Source organism: Cataglyphis hispanica, chromosome 5 (genome assembly GCF_021464435.1).
Source record: "Cataglyphis hispanica isolate Lineage 1 chromosome 5, ULB_Chis1_1.0, whole genome shotgun sequence".
Classification (NCBI taxonomy): Eukaryota; Metazoa; Arthropoda; class Insecta; order Hymenoptera; family Formicidae; genus Cataglyphis; species Cataglyphis hispanica.
In genome coordinates this window covers 5907833-5929978 of record NC_065958.1, presented here as the reverse complement: position 1 = coordinate 5929978, position 22146 = coordinate 5907833, and the positions used below count along the sequence as shown (strand labels likewise).

Below are 22146 nucleotides of genomic sequence, written 5' to 3'. Positions count from 1 at the left end.
TAGGTAGTTTTATGTATAGCTTCAATGCGCGTGACGGTTCAACGTGTGCCGTTTTGCGTGTGCCACGTTTATTAATGCATGACATTGGAGCAGTAAGAAGATAACATATCTTTATACTCCCTTATAAATAAATATTTTATATATTTTCTTCCCTTTCTTTTCGCGATGGATATCAGTTAAATAAATTTATCACCGCCGATTGGGAAAATTTCATATAAATTTTATCATCGATCTTAAAAGTAATATTCGAAATGTAAACATTGCACTCGAAAAGTTTATTCGATCGAATCATTACGAAACTAGGGAGGATATTGTTGACATCCTCATTCAATCGACACCGGGAAAAGAAGGGAGAATGTATACATGCGTGTAAACGACGAGTAAATTCGCCTCTATTCCTCTCGTCGCGCCAAGTCGAGCGTATTAATCGCAATCGTGTCCCATTCACCGACGCGTCGTCAAGGAGTTTCACGATCCTTTAAGGGCAACCCCCCTCCCCCATTGACGATATATAAGAGACAGGGTGAGTCTCGGGCGAGAGAAAGAAACAAAAAGACGAGACCCTTACGTGGACGCGAGTATCTTCTTATTGGCGGGATCGGGTGACGAAAGGAAGTAGGCATCGCGTTTCCATCCCACGCATCCTGTCAAGTGGATTCCACCGGCGCACAAAGGAGATCGGACAAATAATTGGCTCCTCGGATACACAGGTAGGAGCAGTCCTTTTGAGCCCTGAGAACCTTGCGCAAGGAGGCATTGTAAGAGGGACACTCGATACATTCGGATCGAGTGGCTCGACACCGGGTCGAAAGAACGCGCAGCCGAAAGTTTTGGAAAACGGAACATTTATTTCGATGAGAGCCAGTCACGTCACTCGTTTATTCTTTATTTATGACAGATATTGGAAAAACCCCAAAAGTGTTTTCGCGAGTTCGAATATTTACCTAGCAGTAAAAAAGTATGTCGGCAACGCTCGATGTATATTATTTATTTTTAGAAAGGGAGAATAATCTCCTGGAATAGATTTATTCGAGTCTTCCGCAATTCAGCTTCGGTTTTCTCTGGCAACGCGAACGCTGTAGAATCACTCTCTGGATTCAGGATCGACGATGTCGTCCATGAATAATCTCACGCGATATAAAAACGACTCGCAACACGACGGTCAAGCTGCGAGAATCGCGGGAAACAGGTTCGCGCGAGCGAGGAAAGAAACCCGAGAAACAAACAGCGAGTCAACATGGAGGAACGGAGTAACGAGAAGCCGTAAAAAAGGCCGAATCGGAAGCCGAGATCGGATCCGAAGGACGATCTCGAACGCCCGCGAAATGTCCACGGACGGATACGCGATTTTTCGCCGCCATTAATATTCGAGAGACGCGACGTACACAGGAAACTTTCTGCCTGACTTAATTAATACTCGCGCTCACGCGCGCGCGCGCGCCTTTCTTTTTGACGGCAGGGATTTAATTACTTTTTTACGTCGACTCGTAAATCATTTCGCGGGGCCCGCAAGGCGACCGCCGTCGTCCTTCCTGCCGAGTCATAAAATAAAGAGCTTCTCCAGCGAACATGTGTTACCCGGTTACGGTCGCAAATGCCGAAGCATGTATCGAGAGCTTATCACTGTCAGATTATCTCTAATATTTTTCTGATCCGTAATGCTATCTGCAATGTTGCTCGATACGATCGTAAAAGGCCGATTTTGCCGAATTGGAGTAGTTGATGTGTAAGAAACTCTCGTCGTCTACTTTGCTATAAATCTGCTATATGAGATTTCTTTGCCTTTATATTTATAGGATTTAAAATTCACTGACCGATGATCATTAAGACTTGTTATTTTTTTTGTCTCTCAGCATATTTTTCAAATGGGTAAAAGACATTTTAACCTTTATCAATTATAAAATATTTACGCGTATAAAACTTTTTCAATCGCGATATGACGTTGCAGAGAAGTAAATCTTCTCCTTACTCGATACTTGTTGACACTTTTAATATTAATTATCTTTACCTTATAAAGTGTACATTAAAGATTATTTTGCGCTTATACATATAAATAAGTTTTTAAAACTTGCAATTTATACGAGAAAATACTTTTGATATTTTCAAAACGTTTCTACGTCTCTTATCTTAATCAAATGTAACTTTAATATTTAATTATTAAATAAAGTTAATAGTATAAATTTATAATGATAATTATATGAATAAAATATATATATTTCTGATTAAAGTAATACAGTCAATTAAGATAGTCTGTATTATAGTGTTAAAAGTAATTGCATAGATAAATTTGATTCCATCGCCAAGTAATTATCTGATAAATAATTACCTATAATTGAAAATTAGTGCGTATTATTTTATGAAATAATGATTATTATTATGTGTCATTATAATTAGTTCTTCTATTCTATTATTAAATTCATATAGAGACGAATAATTCTTGCGTTACGGATAAATGTATCGCTATAATACTTTAGATCATAAATAATTATCACATCGTATCATAAATAATTAATTATTGTGTACTACAGATACTAATCAATCTCCCCATCTAACTTTCTAATCATAGTGCATGTTGCAACAACAAAAAATATACCAAAACATATAATTATATATTAAATAAATTATTTTCCTTATTTGCGCTGACACGTACGGATGATCGAATTGTTGATAATAATGACAAAGTAATTTATTTGCTAATATTCACAGCTGTGTACAACGTTCATTCAAATTACATGCAACGTTTACTGATAACTAATTTTCTGTTTATCCCCAACCCAATTTAACCAACCGTTCTCTTTCATGACACATGAAACGTTTAAAGACGAGATCGATTAGCGATGTCAAAGATCAGAGATGACATTTATTCTGGCGTTTAAAATGTCGGCGTTCAGAATGTGATCGTCAGGATACACCTTTGTAAAAATCTCGGCGATGTTATCGAAGGTGTCAAGAATCCGACGGTAGCCGCCGGTTCTCCGCGTCGTCGATACTGTGCTCCTACCTGCCTAGGATTAAGATCTCTATCCAGGATTAACGGGGGCGTCTAGATGAAACTCGAGAGACCGGCCTCGCTTCGAAAGGATAATTGTCGTTCTAACTCGGCCGAGAAATTAATCCACCGCGACGGGGGTTCCTTTCACCAAAGTGTCAAAGCCCTTCTTTTCGCGCGAGCGATGATAGATATAAATTCGCAGCAGTGCGTATCACACGTCGTGAAATTTACACGTCGATAGTAGTGGCTATTTCTGCATTCGACATACGCGATGTTGTAAAAACGACAAAAACGGATGCACAGACGACGTTGAAAACGAAAATTTAAAAAAAAAAAAAAAAAATTAAGCGAAGACTCACCACGTGACCGTGCACCGGCGACTTCGCGATAGACTGTAGCTGAGGATAGAGTTGACCAGCTGCTGCCGGTGTCATGTCGGTCAGCATCTCGACGCCGACTTCGAGGATTGTCGCAGCCGGTGTCCCGCGGGAATTCACACACCGCGGGCTTAAAATCACAAGGAATTAAAGTCCTCTGCGCTAATTCTCTCTCCTGTCCGAGCTTCCTGTTCCGTTCGCGCACTTAACACTCGAGATGATCGCGGAAGACCCGGTCGTGTCCGATACTCGTGTCGATCACGCGCGGAGTGTCCTCCGTCGCTCGGGACAAAAAAGTTCTCCCGTCGAAAAGGTGGCCGGGGTTTACCGTGTGTGTGATTCCCGTTCTTCGCCCCGTGACAGACTGCCGACCGGTCGAACGACTTGGTCTCGACCAGACGGGGATATGCGTGGTAGGGAACAGCGCCGCGTCCCAGGACTTGGCAGCCCCCGGGCAAAAAAGGGGCCGGGTCTGCTGGGGCAGGCTCCCCGTAGGAATTCGTTGCCGCCCATCACCGCCTACGTGCCGTACCCCAGTTTCCTCGACTTTATTTATACCTCTCCCCCTCTCTCTCTTTCAGCGATCTCCTCGCGAGATTCCCTCTCCGATGCCGCGTTCTCGGTTCCATCGGACCACTTCCTCGACCAGCTCTCTGTCGCGTTGGCGATCCCCTCCGCGGATCTCCCTACTTCGATAATTCAGCTGTGAAATGCGCGCGCAACTCGTAGTCTTCGTAGTCGTCATCGTCGTCGTCGTCGTTGTTGTTGGAAGGGGCGATGACTTTGGTAGTGTCCTCTCTGGCGTATAGAAGGGGTTCTCCGCGCTCTGCCTCCTCTCTTCCACCTCCTGGCTTACCCTTGCGCGGCTCACGCTTCTTTCCCCTTTCGCCGCTTTACGTGACCCGGAGTCGTATCGGAGCTCGCAGTTTGACATAACGGTATACGTACCACGCGCCGTCGTTATTTAAATACCAATACGACTCGTGAGATGCAGGATCGAACGTATAGCGTGAAAATTCTTGGTCTGTTCGCATGAGACAAACATGCGATCGAGATCGAGTGTGCGTGTTTCGGATATAAAGGGGATGAACGAAGACATTCTTGGCAATTATTAAAGAGAAAGGCATTTTAAATCCGCTACGCAATAGCGTTTGACGACTTTCATACGTCCCGTAATCGCTTTTTAAATGTTCCAAGCTATTTGTTCGGAATTATTTTTAATGCGTCGCGCGTTCAGGAAATTACATGCAAATTGTTTTATATCACTACCTTTCCCGCGATCGTGCTCTTAATGGGTTTATTTCTTTCTGTCGTCGATATAAATAAAGTGAGATACACGAGGATTGAATTTTATAGCGAAAACTGGAAAAAAAACATTCTTTTTTCTTAACTGTCATCTACGATAATATACTTTGCGATTATAATTCCATATAATTTTGCATCTTATATACAGTTCTTATACACCGTCTTGTTTGAATTACATATGATTCTATATATTTTCACAAGTCCCCGTTGCAAATACGTATGTATTCGCGAAAACAAATATATGTTATTCGAGACTAGTTATTGCAATGATATTAAATTGAAATATATTTTAATATATATATATATATATATATATATATATATATATAGCATTTATCTATATATTTTTTTAAATTACAAATTAAATTTCTAAAAATAGCTGATTAATTACGTAAGTAATTAAATTTATTTATTAATCACTCAGATGATGATCTAAATTTATTAGATAGGTTAGAGAGAGAAAAATGCGATGTAAATTTTCAAGATTCCCTTTTTTCAGATTTAAATCTGTAAGAAATCTGTAACGAATAAATTTTGATTTTTTTTTTTTATTTTTTTTATTTGATGCACGCTATTAACTTACGCTTTTCAAGAATCTCGAGATATATGATATACAGTTATTCTACTTATTAGCAATATGATATAAACTTCTTAAATTTATCACAATTATTTAATTTTAATATATGTTCACAGTTGTTACACATACCGCTTCAGTTTTACATTTCTATAAATCTATCGTACGGACATAATCATGTACGAGAATATATAATTGTGAACTTAATCGTCATTAGGCTAATGTATCTTTTCTCCATCACGTAACAAATGATACAAGCATTATTTTGATCTCATTCCATCACACTTAATGTATTTATATTCCACATACTTGTTTCATGTGAACTCATGCGTTAACCCTCTATGGGCCGAATTTTTGTTTTAAATCCTGTCCTGATGTTAATTAAATTTAAATAAATTTTGTTTTAAATTTAAAAAAAATTTGTTTTAAATGTTTAAATTGTTTTAAATATTCACTATGTGACTTTCAAGTCACGCGGCCTATAATGTTCGCATAATTATTTGGTAAAATATCGATAAATTGAAATGTGACCTGAAAGTTACACGGGCCCATAGAGGGTTAAGTTTGTTACAACATAATCTTACAATAACATTTGCCATTCGCGCTATTTCTTGCTATGATTATGCATAGATAAATTGATATTATCTGATCACTGCATTGCGATGAACAGTCGATGACATTATCATTAATAATAATAAATGAATAATTTTTAATTGGCATTTGAAGACTTTGTTTCGAAAAATATATTACTATTTATATCTCTCTTTGTATTAGCGAGCATAAATTGAACAAATAAGTACATTTACTAATGCAGCAAGATCATATCTAAGATATGTGTAGACGAATTAAATGTTTGGATACATTTTTCATGTTATATACAAATCAACATTATCATGGTCTAATAATGACGTCTATCATACCGATCTACGTAAACTATAATTTCATCGAACACGTAATATTATACGCAAAAAAAAGATAGATAATAACGACTCCAAGTTGTTCGAGCTTCTTTTGCGAAACGAGCGGCATGGCTTATAACGCAGGGAGATGTTGTGAGTGCAGCTGTGTACGAGCACCTATTAAAATAACGTAAGGAGTTACCTAAGGAGGACCGCGATAACGCGAAAGAACCTAATGCGTTTTTAATTTCGCGCGGTTTGAATTTTAAATGTTAAATATATATAATCGACTTTGTTTTATAAAGCGGAATATGGTGGAAAAAACATTTTCTCAGTGGCATATTTGTGAAAATAAGGTCTTTTTCATTTTTGAATAAACAAACGATAAAATATATTATGATAAATAATATTTGATGATAATATTTGATTATATTATGATAATAATATTTTTGAATAAACAAACGATAAAATATATTATGATAAAGATTAAAAAACTTTATATACATTTAGTAAAGCTTTTTTAGAGAAAAGGAGTAATATATATTTTTATTATAGATTTTATTTTCAAAACTCTATAAAAGTGATCCATCTTGCAATAGAATTTACGTGATCTCAGATTATTAGTGTATAACGATAATAAGGGGATGTATTTGCTACGTTTCGACGAACGTTTTATAGAAAAGATTTGCGGTAATTTTTCGTGTATGAGATATAATCAAAGTATAACATATGTTTAATTATTACCAAGTATGTGTATTAGTATTATTGCCATTTTCGTTCTGTAATTAACTGTGTTGATTATATTTTTTATAATAAAGGTACATTTTATCATCAATAATCCAAGAGAATTAAAGCGACAATTGTCATTAGGCTACCATACTTTCTCTTCGTGTCACGTAGCAAATAATACTAGCCGCTTTATAGCGGTGTGTCGTGATAGTGATTAAACCGTGCCCATAAAACCGCATCGTAAGAAGTTGGCAACCGGTTGCTAAGAATTTTATAATTGGTATAATTTGTAGCCGGACTTCTCTTAAAAATTTAACGCGGAAGATCAAACGTACGAACGATAATTTAATTTTGCCACTAAAAAAAAAATCATCTCTGCTGTGAGTTTGCTTTATATGTATAAATCGTGAAGTTTAAATTTCCTTGAATAATACTTGAAAAATACACGGGACCTAAAAGAGAACTTTACGCTGCGTGCAAGCGCATCCGTTTTACCTTCCTTCCTACGCCAATGTGGCCGGTGGAGACGCGAGCGACGGGTCGAGGTCGCATTAGGACCTAATTTTCCATAATGGAAGAACTTCGTGGCGTGGTACGGCGCCACTACGGCGAGGAGACCGGCTAATTGTGGTCCATTCATAACCATTCTCGGCCAGCCGAGCGCGCAACGAGCGAACGATCGCTCTAGTCCAATCGAGATTCTCGCGCCGACAATTTAGACGCGATATCTCTCAGATTGAGCTTGGTGACATATCGCGGAGTTTGCTGGAAGAGAATCGAAGTACAGGGAAAGGGATCACTCAATAGCGGACTCTTTCTTTTTGGAATATGAATGAAAAAAAAAAAACATAATAAAATATGAAAGGAATATGACTATATTGTATTTTAATTTAACTTTTATTTTAAGAATTTAAAAAAAAAATATTAAATGCCAAACATTTTTTTGTCTTAAGAACGCTTACGATGTCATTTATTAAATATAATAGACACGTGTTTTAAATTACTTTTTATTTGAATGAGTCATAATTTTTTGCAGTCGAATTAAAATTATTATAAGGATTTTAAATTTTCACAAATAAAAATATTCTTTCTAAATTACTATTATAAAATTTTATCTAATGTCTACTGCAAACATCTGCTTTTTAATGACAGTAAGGAGAAATGTACTTTAATACTGGATAACTGTTTTCTATTTTCATTAAACATCTCACAAAGTTCAGAGATCACAAAGTAAAAAAATTTGATCCGGCCAATAAATTATTTTTACGCGTTAATTATAATGGGTATATATATATATACAAGCTCAAATAAGATAGATACAAATGATGCAATAACATTAATGCGCGCAAACTTGTTTCATATTCTTGATAATTTTCATTGATACATCGTCTATTATAAAATAACCACCATCTGGTTAGCGTGATTTCGTATCATCGTATCGCCCGGATAGTATTTACATTAGATGGTACCCCCGAGATAGACGCGTCCAAGTAATCGATAGACTGATGAGAGACGGCAGAGAGGTGAGAAAGGAATAGGTTCGCGGAACGAGAAGGGACCGTTATCGGGGCCGCCACCACCACCGGCCACGAATCCTGGTGGCGATTATGCGTACATCGCGTGCCACCGGCGCACAAAAGGTGCGACCCGCCCACGTCCTTGCGTATCGCGGAGAGTAGGACGGCGAGCGAGCGCGAGAAAGGAGGAGGAGGAGGAGGAGGGAGAGGAAGGGACAGGGGGTAGTGAGGGAAAGAGGGTGCGAAAAGGGATGTTTTACAATGAACCGAACCAAAGACGGGCGTTAACGCTCGCGGCAAGGACAAATGGCGTGTTGGGCCGAGAGCAGTAGTGTGCGCTACTAGTAGCTATCGAATTTCCCCGTTTTCAGATTCTCGCACAAGAGCCGTTTCTTTGAATTTATTGCGGCCGGAAACCTCACGTGAATCCCCCCGCGTAGCACGTTCTCGAAGATGAATCACTCGTCCCGAATATTAACGACGGACAGAATCTCGGCTTAATCCGACACTAATGTATGGACATTTTGCGTTGTCGGAAAATTGATTAGCGTCGATCGACTACCGATGATGTGACGCGTCTTCGATGATCGGGCGCGATAGATCGACGCCAGCCTACGCGGGATCCTTCGATGATGGATCGTTGATTGGCAGAGACGGGCCATGGGGTTGAAAGGGAAATGGGGCCTAGGGGCCTCATGGGGGCGGATAATGACAGGGCGGCCTCGCGTAGCGAAGATGGTCCGCGCTGGGACCAGCGCTCTCGGCTCTTCGGCTCTCTCACACGGCCATGTGGCCATCGGGAGATGCTGATGGACTAATAATTACCAAGAAACCAGCTCCGTCGTGCGTGGCGGCTGGCAGCGTCGAAAATGAAGATTCACCTTACCAAGTTGAAGCTCAGATCTTGTCTACTATGTGCTAACGGGGTGTGTTAAGCCTTTGCCGAAATCGGGCCGAAGGACGATCATTCATTAATGTATTGACATTTCTATAAATTGACAGGATGTGTACTCTCTGTAAAAATATGGAAAATCTGAAATTTTCAGGTATTTCTTTTGTATCTAGAAAAATTAGAGAATTTTATTGGAATTCAGGAAATTAAAAAAAAAATTCTTTCTTTAATAATTTTGTTTTTATATACAATATAATAAGTAGTTGGCAATAAGCCAAGTTGTGAATTATGTTAAAATATATTATGAATAGATATCTATCTCTGTTTATGTGTTCAAAACATATTTTAATACAAAATTTTAAATATACAGTATTCTTTATTGCAATGTTTAGTAATTAAAAAATGAAAATGCAAATGAAAAATGTTTAGCTTACAAAGCTATTTAATTTTTTTCAGTATATTTGTCAATCTTGAAATTAAACGAATTTAAATAGTTTTGTATTTTCTTTTATATAAATGAAAAACATTAAACAATGCATACAATAAAAAAACTTTAGAAAATATTCTAGAAAATCTTCAAAAAATTCTTCGAAAATATACTCTTTACCTGGAATTTTGGACAGAAATATATGGGAAATTGGGGAATTTCAATATTTTTACAAGATTTGAGTAGACATCCTGATTGAATACAAGCAAGCTTATCGGTTAGAAATTTCAAATTATTTTGCATCGTGTACAGAACAAATACTGCGAAAATTAATCTCGAAAAATGATCTCGCGTCGAACTCTTGGCAATAGCGAGTACAAGTTTCGCGTAGAAGATGCTAGAGAGGCTTTTAAGGCCGCGTAGCATGTTTCGCCGCGAAACAACAAGACAGGGGGAAACTCGTCCGCGGTCTGATTTACGGACTCGCTGCCGCGGTCGATGCCGGGGCGTAAGTCGAGGTTCTGTCTACATCGTGCTTCGAGATAGAGACGCCCGACCGCCAGTCAGGCCGGTCAGATTTATGGGGTGTTTTACGGGGAGGAGAGGACGACCGACGATCCCCTTTTCCCCCTCGCGCCTTCTTCGTAATTCACGCCGTCGTTCTTTTCCGCCGACCGCGATCTCTCGGTGAAGCGACGCAAATAAGGCGCACCCTATTTCGGAAGGGAGAACCGAGATCGAAATAAATATCTTCCCTCGATGCTATTGCCTTCTATTCGTAGCGTCATTCAGAGTACATTAGATTAGATGTAGATAAGACAGAGGAGCGGGGAAAGATAATAGTATTGAAGGAATTACTGTGGCTGATATTGATATGTGTAAATTTCGCTGATAGAAAATATGTAGAACACTCATTATGATTAAAAAATATATTAATAATAATATTATTATAATGTAATATAAAAAAAATTAATATTACTGTAATTATGATTAATAAAAATAATCTCTCAATTTTAAGAACGTATATATATATAATATCCCAGACATTTTTTATTCTTTGCATAAATAGCAGGCAAGCATTTCTTCTCCTGCGTAATTGAAGCAAATTAGGTGTGACATTTAAGCAGGAATAATTCACGGGTGAATGTAGCGCGAAGGAAACCATGATTCTTTAATAGCTCGCAGACAGGGAAGAAGTAATATAGATGAGTTATCGGCGAAGAGGGTTCCATGATAGAATTTCTGTGCGTTATACACAATATAATATAGACGTAGAACGGCAGCCGACGGCAAGACGTTGATCATGCGCTATAATTAATGATAATAGTGATAATAATCGATTATAAGAAAAGAGATCCGTAATAACGATTACCTATACATGAAACGTAACATCGTCAATGCAATGTTCAAAAAACATGTCTGATGTGAAAATAATATCGTAGACTTAACAAATTATTGTATAAATATCGGTTGATTGAAGAAAAAAAAAATTTTATATACCGCAAAAATAATCTTTAATTACAACTTAGCATATAATCGATAGATGATAAAAAATTCATTTTTAATACAAAAATAATGTCTTGTTTGTTCCGACGATCTTCTTGACGATCAGCGACACGTTTCATCGAATGCTATATGTCAGAAAATGATCGCGAGCAGGATGATCGCCGCGAGCGAGATGTCGCGATTTAATACGCGTCAAATGCGGAACGTCCTCTTGCCTCAAAGCGCACGTGTCGGGAATACACGAGGAAAGTGTATTGCTAGAGGGGGAAGAAGTAGGTGGTGGCGGTGCGCGAAAGTTTGGTGTGCGAAAGGGGGAAACAATTAACCTGGCCAAGGACCTGTGCCAACAAATTCGCGCGCATGTTCGGTGCTGGAAGTTGAGATCGCGAAATGACGTGCAAACTGAGGGACGCCCTCGTCCGCCCCCCGGCAATACGGTAATCACTATAATTACGTATCGAGCCCTTATATTAATATCCCCCAGCTACGTCTCTCTTTCCATCTTCTTCGATCTTCCTCCTCGATTCCACGGCGACTCCTCGTTCGTCGCTTTAACCGCGCGAAAGCGCAACTTTTTTTCGCGCGAGTCGATCGGCCGCGATTTATTATTAGCACGCTGCGCGTTTCCTCTTTAACGAGCGGCTTAAGTAAACCCAATTCCGTCCTCTTTCTCTCACGCGATCGATTTGTAATTAATATTCATTTGTCATTTTTGGAGAATTTATCGTGACTAGAGCGTGACAACACATGATTTCGAAGAAAGTTATTGGAGGACGATAATTGACGCACAGCTGATACTTTTCACAGAGTTGCTACTATCCATATTTTCATCTTCAACAAATTCAATCGAGCGATCCATCCGATTGGCAATCGGGTGAATTGAATTTTCCGCGAGCCCTAACAAATTGATCGAAAATGGCTGGTTGTGACGTCTGGTGATCCCGCGTTACTTCCTCCGTCCTCCCCTGTACTAGACATCGGGAGATGAACAATTAACGAAGGGACGTTTCGGGGCCGCCCACGATCGTCGCGGAAGAAAACTGCGAAGGGTGTCTGAGTTTGAATCACGCTTAGAAACTTGCAGAGAATTCCAAATCGTCAAAATTACTCGTCATTTCGTTTTCGTTCCAACTATAGCTTTATTGTCTCTTTAAAAATGTATGTCTCTTTAAATATATCTCGACATCTTACCTCGAGATACTCCGTTTCCTGTGCAGGATGTAGACCTTGTTGCGGCACCGTCGGCGTGATCGTCATCACGTTCTGCGGATGACCGTTATGCGAGTACTGATACGCGCAATTCATCTCCGATAATTTTGCTCGAATCAACACCTCTTGCCTCTTGGAAATTCACCGCGATCCCGAGGAATTATCCTCGCTTTCGTTTTACGCGAATGATATTCGATTCCCTCCTTCAACGATCGATATTCGATCGCGGATGACGGTTATGCTGTCCAGATTTACGCGATGATACGTAGGAAAGTGCATCGATCGCGACACCGTGAATTCTGCTCGGAATATTCCTGCTTCGGAGGTCTCCGAAGGAAGATATGCCGGTAATTTCACGGTAATTTCTGTGGGTGTCCTACTCTCGACCGCGAATGAGGCAGAGGAGGAGGTCAGTCGATAACGAGGGGTCGGTCGAGGACGCGATCAACGCGGATTTCTCGCTCGTCCGGTGTGTCGTTCGCGTTCGCGAATTCCGCCAGCCACGCGGAAGAAGGTAACAATTATCGGAGGGAACCGAGATGCACCTCGCGGCGTGCAACAATTATAACTGAGCTTTTTCGTCCCCCACACGTAGGTGAGGAGCGGCCCGGCCGTGGAGGCCGAGCCAGATCAACGGCGGTTCCCTTTCTCTCTTCTTCCTTGGGTTCTCTTGTTCTCTTTCTCCTCCCGTCGCTCGCTCTCTCTCTCTCTCTCTGTCCCTGTACGCGGCGCGACGTACGCGTCTGTATGCGTGGGCCGTGCGTGCGTGCGCGTGCCCCAAGGAGAGTGCGTCGAGTGGCCGTTCCTAAGGAGAGAGAATCCCGCGAGTACGTTTCCATCCTGAAAGGTGTTGCTGGTGGGGCAGAAACAGCGCCCGCCCTCGCAACGATCCTCCACGGGTACGACCTCGCGATCGTCTAATCCACATTGCAACCCTAACGAATGCCGCTCGCCCTTCCCTCATCCCGTTGGCTTATCCTCCTCGACCCACTCTCATCCCCCTTTACCCTCCCGTCCGGTTATCTCGTCCTCCCTCCATCGCCGCACGAATCGCGCTTTCGACCAATTAAAACGCTCTACGATCACGTGGTTCAGCGCAGCGTTCGCCGCTACGTCTTCCTCTTCTTCGGCCTCTTCTCTCGTTCTTCCGCGTCCTCCTTTCTTGCTTCTTTTCTTCCTGCTCCCTCTCACCGTTGTCTCCTCCACCTCCTGCATCTCCTTTCTCCTCGCACGATCTCATTGTCTATCGTTTTCTCTCTGTTCCTCCTCTTCTTTATTCTCTTCCTCTCTTCGTTTCTCCGCCGTTTGGTTGAGAGATACTCACGTACGGCATCACGCAAAAGATTTTCGGGGCCTCGTGCTTGGACAAAAGAGAGAGAGAGGGATGGGAAAATTACAATGACTAGGTGCGAGATATTAGGATGTGTTACGCTGAAAATAGGTTTCTCGATTTTACATTAGTTAATAGTAATCTTTTGCTATGGAAAATTATACCGTGTCCCAATGTAGTCTTCACATGTCAATGAAATTTTTTTTACAGATATCTATTGATATTAATATTTTTATTTAAATGTTAATTAATATATTCTAATTATAAACAAATATCGGCAATTTTCTCTTGTAATTCTTTTTATTTTATTATTGCAATTGTATTTTTGAATATTAATTTTAGGATTGTATTTGTTGAGTTTCCGTTAAATTTTAATTTTTATTAGCATAATCAGTAATTTTGTTTTAAGACTTTAACTGCTTAAATTAATGATTAGAATCGCGATAATGATCTCAATTATAATAGCTGCTCATGAACATAAATGTTTCAATAAATACGTAGATCCTTTGCTCTTATATAAAAATCGACGACAATGCTTGTTCAATTAATCTAGTAATGGAAACAAATACATAGGTAAACAATACAGGTAAACAGTAGATTGCAAAAATACACTGACAAGTCGGCTATAAAATATCATCGGTTTTGAAATTTCATCAATAACTTAAGTCAATCGCACACACAGTGATGCTGTACGCAGATCTTCAGGCGTTAAATTGATATCATAAATAACAGGATAGTGTATCATCGAGACATAAATTTGAACGATATAATTATCGTTAATGCGAAATTGCAGTCGCGGACGGTTGCCCGATGCATTATTGCAGAGCTAATAATAACGATTGACCGGTCGCTCAAGTAAACGTACATTTACGTTCGCGTAAGGCGCACTGTTATTTCTTATCTCTGGCAACTTTGTTACCCAAGATAAATTGAAATCGTTTATGACGTTTATCATTGAAAATACTAATGCGCCCTGTGAAAATTTTTTCCGAAAGATACAAGCGAGTCTCACTGATGTATTCGATTCACTCTACGCGAAAAAAGTTTTTCGATCTTGGAAACGCGCGCGGTTATATTTCTATCGACGAACTTTGTAAATTATTTATTTACACATGTACATATATAACAATGTCTTAATAGAGGATATTTATCCTTATGTTACAGCACGAAAGGGAAGCGATTGCGAGAGGATCGATGAGCGAAACCCCTCGGAAGCAGCAGCCGTGATCGTCGCTTCAATGGATGCTTCTTTCAGACGCATACTTAAGGTATTTCACCCTTCTTTTTCTGTCTCTGGTGTTTGTAATTTGATACAGTGGGAACCGCGTGTGATCTCTATTGAATCGCTAGAAAAAGGATTCAAAGGATTATTTCGGCAATGCCGAGGGTGCACCGTCAAAAATGCGCCGCCGACATTCGCGCACCCCTTCTCCACCCTCGCACGCGTGTTCTATTATTTTTTTCCAAAAAAAGACGACGTTGTACATTTAATATTTTTTATTTGGACGATATTAATGATGATATTCAATCGTGATGAACACGAAAAGTATACAACGAGAAATAATACGGGTAATCGAAGAATAACTTTTTTTTTTTATCCAAGAAGAAGATAATTATTCCTCGTAATTTTTTTATGTTGAATATGATTTGAGCATCGAAAGGCTCTTCTTTTAATAAAATCTTATTAATCTCTAAGATCAATAAAATTTTTATAATTAAATATTGGATCTGCTGCGGGTAAATTGTAAATTAAGAATCATGGTGATACTAACATTTCGTGTCAAAATAAATTCAAAATGACAAGTTTTTGCCATGCAAGAGACTCAACATTTCATCACGAATATCTTGTTATTCTTAATCTTTACAATAAAATTTTTTTTTGACGATTCAACGATTTTCTAATAATATACTTTATTTTAAACAAAATAAAATAATTTTTTTTTACACGTATAGCTCATCATAATTATATATTATAGTTAAAATAACTCTCTTTTTAATTCTTTTTATTCAATTTTTTTTTTTTAAATTGTGACAATGTTTTTGAAATGTTTTATTATCATATGCATCATGATACATAAGAAATGACAGTTTTCTTCTTAGATGTCTCTTTTATTAAACTGTGTAATTAATAAGTTTTTAGAATCGAAAAGTAGAGAATAAACATTTTTTTCACCATGCCGCGTTTAAAATTGTATCGATCAACGAGCGACAGTTGGATCCCGGACGGGAAGGAAAGCGGAAAGTGTGTTAAGGTTGATCGATGTACACGTGGCACGGGGCCAGGTGGCGCCAACGAGCTTTCCCGAAAAGAGAATAAATGTCGATCGCATTAAGGGATGATAAACGATACCGAGAAGGTGGACTGCGGATAAAACAAGCGAGGAAAAGCGAGCGATGTTGAGCAAAGAAGCCGGATGAGAAGGGAGGGGAAAATCGGGGAAGGTCGATGCGAGATGTGAGGGGATGAACGATGAAAAATTATGTCAGCCAAGACTCGTGCGTTCTCCTGGATATGAAACTGCCAGACGGATGGACGGACAGACGGACGAAAAGAACGAATGGCCGTTTCTTCTCGAACGGGCCCGACGGTCTGTTATTACGTCTTTCTCTCTCTCTCTCTTTCTCTCTCTCTCTCTCTCTCTCTCTCTCTCTCTCTCTTTTTCTGTCGTCCCTGTTCTCCGTATCTTAGGAGAGAAGAGCGGATCGCGCGCGGCGTTATACCGACGAGAGAAAGAATAATAGCCTCCCCCTCCCCTCACCCTCCCCTCCCTATGTCTGTGGATCGTGGTCTACAATTAAAACTCTCTCGCGCGTATTCTCAAGGGCGGGAAGAGTTCTCTCTCGTCGCTGTACCGACTAATCGACTCGCGCGCTCGCTCGCAAGACATTTCGCAGAAAACGACGAGACGAAAGGGTTCGAGTGGATCCCGCGGCAGACACATCGCCATCCCTATCCGATACTTCCGGCGCCTTGATGATGGAAACGAGATTGCGTTCGCGTGATTCGCTTTTTCGTTCGAGGATGAAAAAAAAAACTCATAATGTGCGTATATACTTTTATATCGCGTATGTAAAATGTATATACACGGAAGCTCCTTGACAAACGTCATGATGATCCGTGCGCGTCTCTTAACGCGTTTCCTCTTAATCGACTCTTCAGATCGATGCTTACGTGAATCAGTACGAAAACTGGAGATATGGTTAGTTAGTTCCTGACGGCCTAATAATAGAAATCTGCGTGAACGTCGGTAGCGTCGGTATAAAGTTGAGGCTGGGATAGAAGAGAGGGGGAAGGGGAAGAAAGGAGAATAAGAGGGTACTGCTGAGGGCACCAACGGTGGCAGTTGCTCGGATGGTTTCGGTCCGCATTACGAGTTACGCGGGCGGGATAATCATGATGATTCCGACTTCGGGTGGGTCATCATCTCGTCACCGCGTCACCCGCGGCCAAAAAACATTGGACACGCACACCGGGAGGACGACGTACTCGCAAAATAACCGCGTCTCGACCGCCACCAACACCGGCGAGTTGATCGACAGCACCACCATCACCACCAACGGGCCAAAAGGGGATTACGAGAGAGAGAGAGAGCATAGGATACTTTATGGACTTATCAATCACTTGATAGCCTGCGCGCGGCGCATCGCGTTTCTTACCAGAAACGGCGCACCCTGTTATTAGCGACGATTAAAAGATTCCGCGCGGCGGACGGAATCGAGTGCCGTTTCCTCGATTCGTTTCATCGACAGGGATTTATGATCTCCATCTCGCCGGGTAGGTCGTCGAACGTAGGTAACTTTGTTTTTAAGGAGAGATTTACGTTGTCGTCGAAATGCGAAAAGCGATAACGCTATTTTTTTTAGAATTAATAGCAATGCGATAGACGCAGCTGCGGATTGTAAGCGAGCAGCTGATCCCGAAAACATTGCCATTCGGAAATAATAACTGTTCATTTGATACCGGCGCAACGGAATCGATGTTACGATTGATCCGTAATTATCTTGCCCCAGGACTGAACGAATTAAACCCGATCGCGTCAAGCTAGTCAGGCGTTTTGGGGTCGGGGGTGCGGCGAGGCATATACGCACACGAGATATCTCGATATCTCGAATGGAAATCTCGGTGCCGATCGAAATTGAGCGAACCGAGCCCGCGAGCGGCGCGGGCGAGGCGCCTATCGGCAAATCCTCGCGTCGCGAACGAACCGTCTCGCTGCTTTTGTGGGTGGACTTTGCGGCCGGACTCGCCGTCTATCTATATATATATATACGTGTTCCGACCCGGCCGTACGAATGTTATGTACTCGCATTTTGGCTCGGGCGTGCAAGGGGCCCGAGCCGCGGCCGGGGCCCACGAACCCGGTAATTAAATAGCTGTACCCTGCAATTAGGGCCACTAAATCGTGGCGGTGCCTGAGCCCGGGCCAGCGAAGGGCCCGCCAGACACAAAAAACAACGTCGAAACGTTGCTTATGCCAAGCGAGAGGCGCACACATATATACGTAACCGTACATACTATTGCGTGCGAGGCCCTTCGAGATTCTTAGTGTGCGTGTCGCGGGGGTGGTTTCCTAGCATGTGGGAACCTAATCGGGTGGAAGGAAATAGCGAGGCTGTATCTAAAACACGCTCGACTGTCGTTTTGGCGCCTCTCGTAATCCTCTCGTATATAAAAGCAGACAACGCGTTTGCCGTTTCGATATCGTCGGAAAAATATACAAGTCTTAATAATCATATCAATCGTTGAATCGTATCGTATAGAGACGAAGAGATATATTGAAATTATAACGTTATACGTTCAATTAAAAAACGTGCGAAACAATTGGAAAGATATTCAACACGGTCAATTTATAAAGAGATTTTGAAAATAATCTTGATATCGAGAAATCTCATATCGGAAGAATCAGCAAGTAATACAACAGTCGCGCCAAGTGTGCCAATTGCCTATCGCGAAATTAATTATCTTGCCTGCGCGCTGTCACGTGTCGGGCGACGTTCTTTTAATCGGCGGAACGAGTTTGATGATCTTATCGTGCGTTCGAGAGAAGAATGTTGAATTATATCATTGGCGAGAAAGCAGATACGTGAGTTGGCGGCGTCTCCCGACAGATAGTTATGCGTGATTAGCTTTTTTACGAATTTCTTTACTTACGAGATTTACAATAAGCAGTTTCCATTCGATAGTATGATAGAATAATAATACATTTTATTTTCTGCATACGTTACGTGCAGTCACGTGTGTGTCGATTATACAGTAATCAATGGTATACGATTATAAAATTATTCGTATAATCAAAGGTGTTTTTGCACGATACAAGAAAAAAGCTACTAAATATGAATTGCATTTATAACGCTTATAAGAGATAGAGTTGCATAAATCTGCAATATTTTATTGGCAAAATAATGAAGCTGAGCGAAAATGAATTTCCAGCGTTTTAATTAATTCAATAACGTTACAGCTTTAAAAAAGATATTACGTGTAATGTATCTTACACACACATTTTCCGTGACGTCGCAAACATCACGTGTTAAATGTCGACGCTTTCCCGTTCGTGCCGACTGCACGAAATGTTCACTATCGTCGATGCACTTTGCGGTGGGGGCGGAGGCAGAAGGGAAGATAATGGTAACAAACAGTCTTCCTTCCTGTTACAGAACGACAGCGCTGCTTTCCCGCTTGTCTTCCGGCACGAGAGTAAAGTAGTAATAGAGTGCACGCGTACCATCGTGCATCGCGATATCCGCGTATGCAAAATCGCGTATGCGCACGCACCTCTTGGCTCGAGAGCACCTCTAGATGGATGACCGAGCATCACGCTCTCTCTTTTTCTCCCTCGCTTTCTCTCTTTTACCGTCTTTCGTATTAAAATATCAGAGCCACCCCCGGCTAACCCTCCGCCGCGCCGCCGCCACGATTCCCGGCCCTCTCACCCCCTCACGTCGTCCCCTCGACCGCGCGTTGGCATTAAATCAGCCACCCACCAGCCCTCGGGTTATCTAAAGAGCCTATCTGTGGACCGGCTAAGATATCGTCGCTGCTTTGTGCGAGAACTCGTTGCGTTTGTTGCGCGCCTACACGATCCTTCTCTCTCGTCGTTGGAGTACATACCTTGGAGCAGGTCCGAGAAAAGAGGGAGAAAAATTGAGAGAGAAATATGCAGGGTCGAGAGAGAAAGAGATCCGGCTATTCCGGGTATTAGTCACAACCGATGTTTTCTCTAATTTTTCTTGATTCAAGAAAAGAGAGAGAGAGAGAGAGAGAGAGAGAAGTAATCTATCTCATAATTCAGGCAAATTGCACGACGTTTGTGAATATCTTAAAACTAAAACAACACAAATACATTCTCGGCGACTTGAAAGAGTAGAGAAATCAACATCGTATATTGTAAAGAGTAATCGTGATTTCGTATCGATCGCGTTACTATAAAGATATGCGCTCTACCCATAGTAATTATTTTTCATGGAATGTAAGAAAACGTGTCGGAGAGCTTGGAGCGAAAGAGATGTCGGTCGTGTGTGCAAGTTCCCTCAGTATCGGCGGACAATTTAATTTTCTAATTATCGCAACGCCGCCTCGATCGAAAGACAGAAAGAGAAAGAAAGAGAGAGAGAGAGAGAGAGAGACAAGATAAGGTACGCCGTCGTTATCTCATCGTGGCATCTGCGTATGTAGCCGGTACTCTATGCGCATATAAAAGCTAATGGACCTCCACGCGAGGCTCGCTTCTCTGGGCTCAATCTCAACTAATATTCTCGTACACGCGCATAAGAGAGAGAAAGAGAGAGAGAGAGAGAGAGAGAGAGAGAGAATACGCCCACGAGGTAAACGCGGATCGTCGCGAACGATGAGGAGAACGAGGAGGATAAGATCGAAGGAGGACGAGGGTGAGAGGCGGGGGATGTTCGCGTACTGCAGTGCGGTGAATTAATTGATTACCGCGTGCGCGTACCCACGTACAATCGTTCTTGCGGCGGAGGATACGACCGCGATAGGGAGAAACTTGCGGAGAGACGCGAAAAAAAAAAGCACTCCGTCGTGTCTCGACGCTGAATAAAACGGTCGTTTTTCATGAATATTCGTCGTCTCTGCATCAAACGTGTCAATCAAATATCATTCTTCGTACAAATTTTTTTTCTTTTCTTTTTTTAAGTCGTGTTTCAGGTGGTAATTATTTTAACTCTTTACACTTTTCTCATATTATAAAATAAATAATTCAAAATTTATAGGAGGAAGATGCGTAGCGCCAGTCTGTTAAACGCAGCAAAAATAAATTTGGAAATTACGGTATTGGGACGTAATATTATCGCCGATAATCGATATATATACCCCGAGCACGATTTGTTACGCAACAGTTTACAGTTTCGCATGCCAACGTAAACGCCGATACATATCAGGTCGAACGCCCGAGCGTGACACTCGGGAAATTACCTACAAATTTGCGGGGGGAGGTTCTCGAGAATAAAGGGGAGCGCGACGTACTCGACCGCAATCACGGCACCTAAGTAGCGTAAGGAGAGAACGAAACGAGACGCGGCTTATACAAGGGAGGTACCTTCTTACGGTAGTTGGCGGTACGTGTTGGCGCGCGTTGCGGCCGAAACGCGTACAACACACGAGATTCCACGTCAAGGTACGCGAGGGAACGCGCGTTCTTCTCCCGAAGAGGAGGGGCCTACCGGCCAGCGGTTAGACCGCGGTTACCGCGTGGTTATCAAGTTAACCTTTTACCTCGGAGCCGCGCGGCTCGATGAGGTTTGCGGCCGACGGACGCGGGATAGCGGCGAGGGGGAGAGAGGGGGGTTGGCGGCAGCCTCGGACCACGGGGGCAAGAAAGGGGACGACGAAGGTGTGAAACCGCTCCAAAGCAAAGAGGCAAGAAATTGCGCGCGATTATCCATCCTGTTGACCGGTAAACATGCGACCAAACCCGCAATGGCTCTCGCGAGAGCCCCGATAACGATTCGATGAAACTTTCCTCGCGTGTTTGCGCCTCTTCCCTGCCTTCCTCGGAACTCTCTTTTTTTTTCTTTCGTTTTTTTTTTTCTCCGAACTCGAGGCATCTTCTCTCAAGTTTGAAATTTAAAACGGCAACAGGTAAAACATCACCGTGTGACTCGTAAAAAAAAAAAGAAGTAGCCCATACCGAATGCCGGAAGAGGAGACAAGGGCAGAACGCGTGCGCACGTATACTTTATTCATTATCCGGCTTGTAATTCATAACGCACCATTAGTCGTATTATTATGGTATTTACTCGCGTCCCAATAGCGGGTGTCCGGGCGAAGCTCGTTATTACGTCGTAGCGCGCGCGAGCTCGTAATTGCCGAGTTACATGTGGAAAGGGAAATCTCGGAGCTGCGTGTGAATATGGACAAACGTCGTAAACGTGA

The 22146-nt window shown here is 41.6% G+C and overlaps 2 protein-coding genes across 3 annotated transcripts in view; one reads left to right on the top strand and one right to left on the bottom strand.

The window, feature by feature from the left end:
- Positions 1-12977, bottom strand: part of LOC126849984 (transcription factor Sp9) — a 37278-nt gene extending 24301 nt beyond the window's left edge. Inside the window, exon 1 of one of the 2 annotated variants that reach the window (XM_050592503.1) lies at positions 12410-12977. In XM_050592503.1, the coding sequence (XP_050448460.1) occupies positions 12410-12523 (114 nt within the window). In that variant the 5' untranslated portion in view covers positions 12524-12977. Of the gene's footprint in view, positions 1-3351; positions 3745-12409 lie in introns of those variants that run through there. The other variant, XM_050592504.1, reaches the window with a different exon arrangement.
- Positions 1-22146, top strand: part of LOC126850020 (lysozyme D-like) — a 137502-nt gene that overhangs the window by 41654 nt on the left and 73702 nt on the right. Inside the window, exon 2 of the mRNA XM_050592606.1 lies at positions 14922-15025. Within this exon, the coding sequence (XP_050448563.1) occupies positions 15000-15025 (26 nt within the window). The 5' untranslated portion in view covers positions 14922-14999. The remainder of the gene's footprint in view (positions 1-14921; positions 15026-22146) is intronic.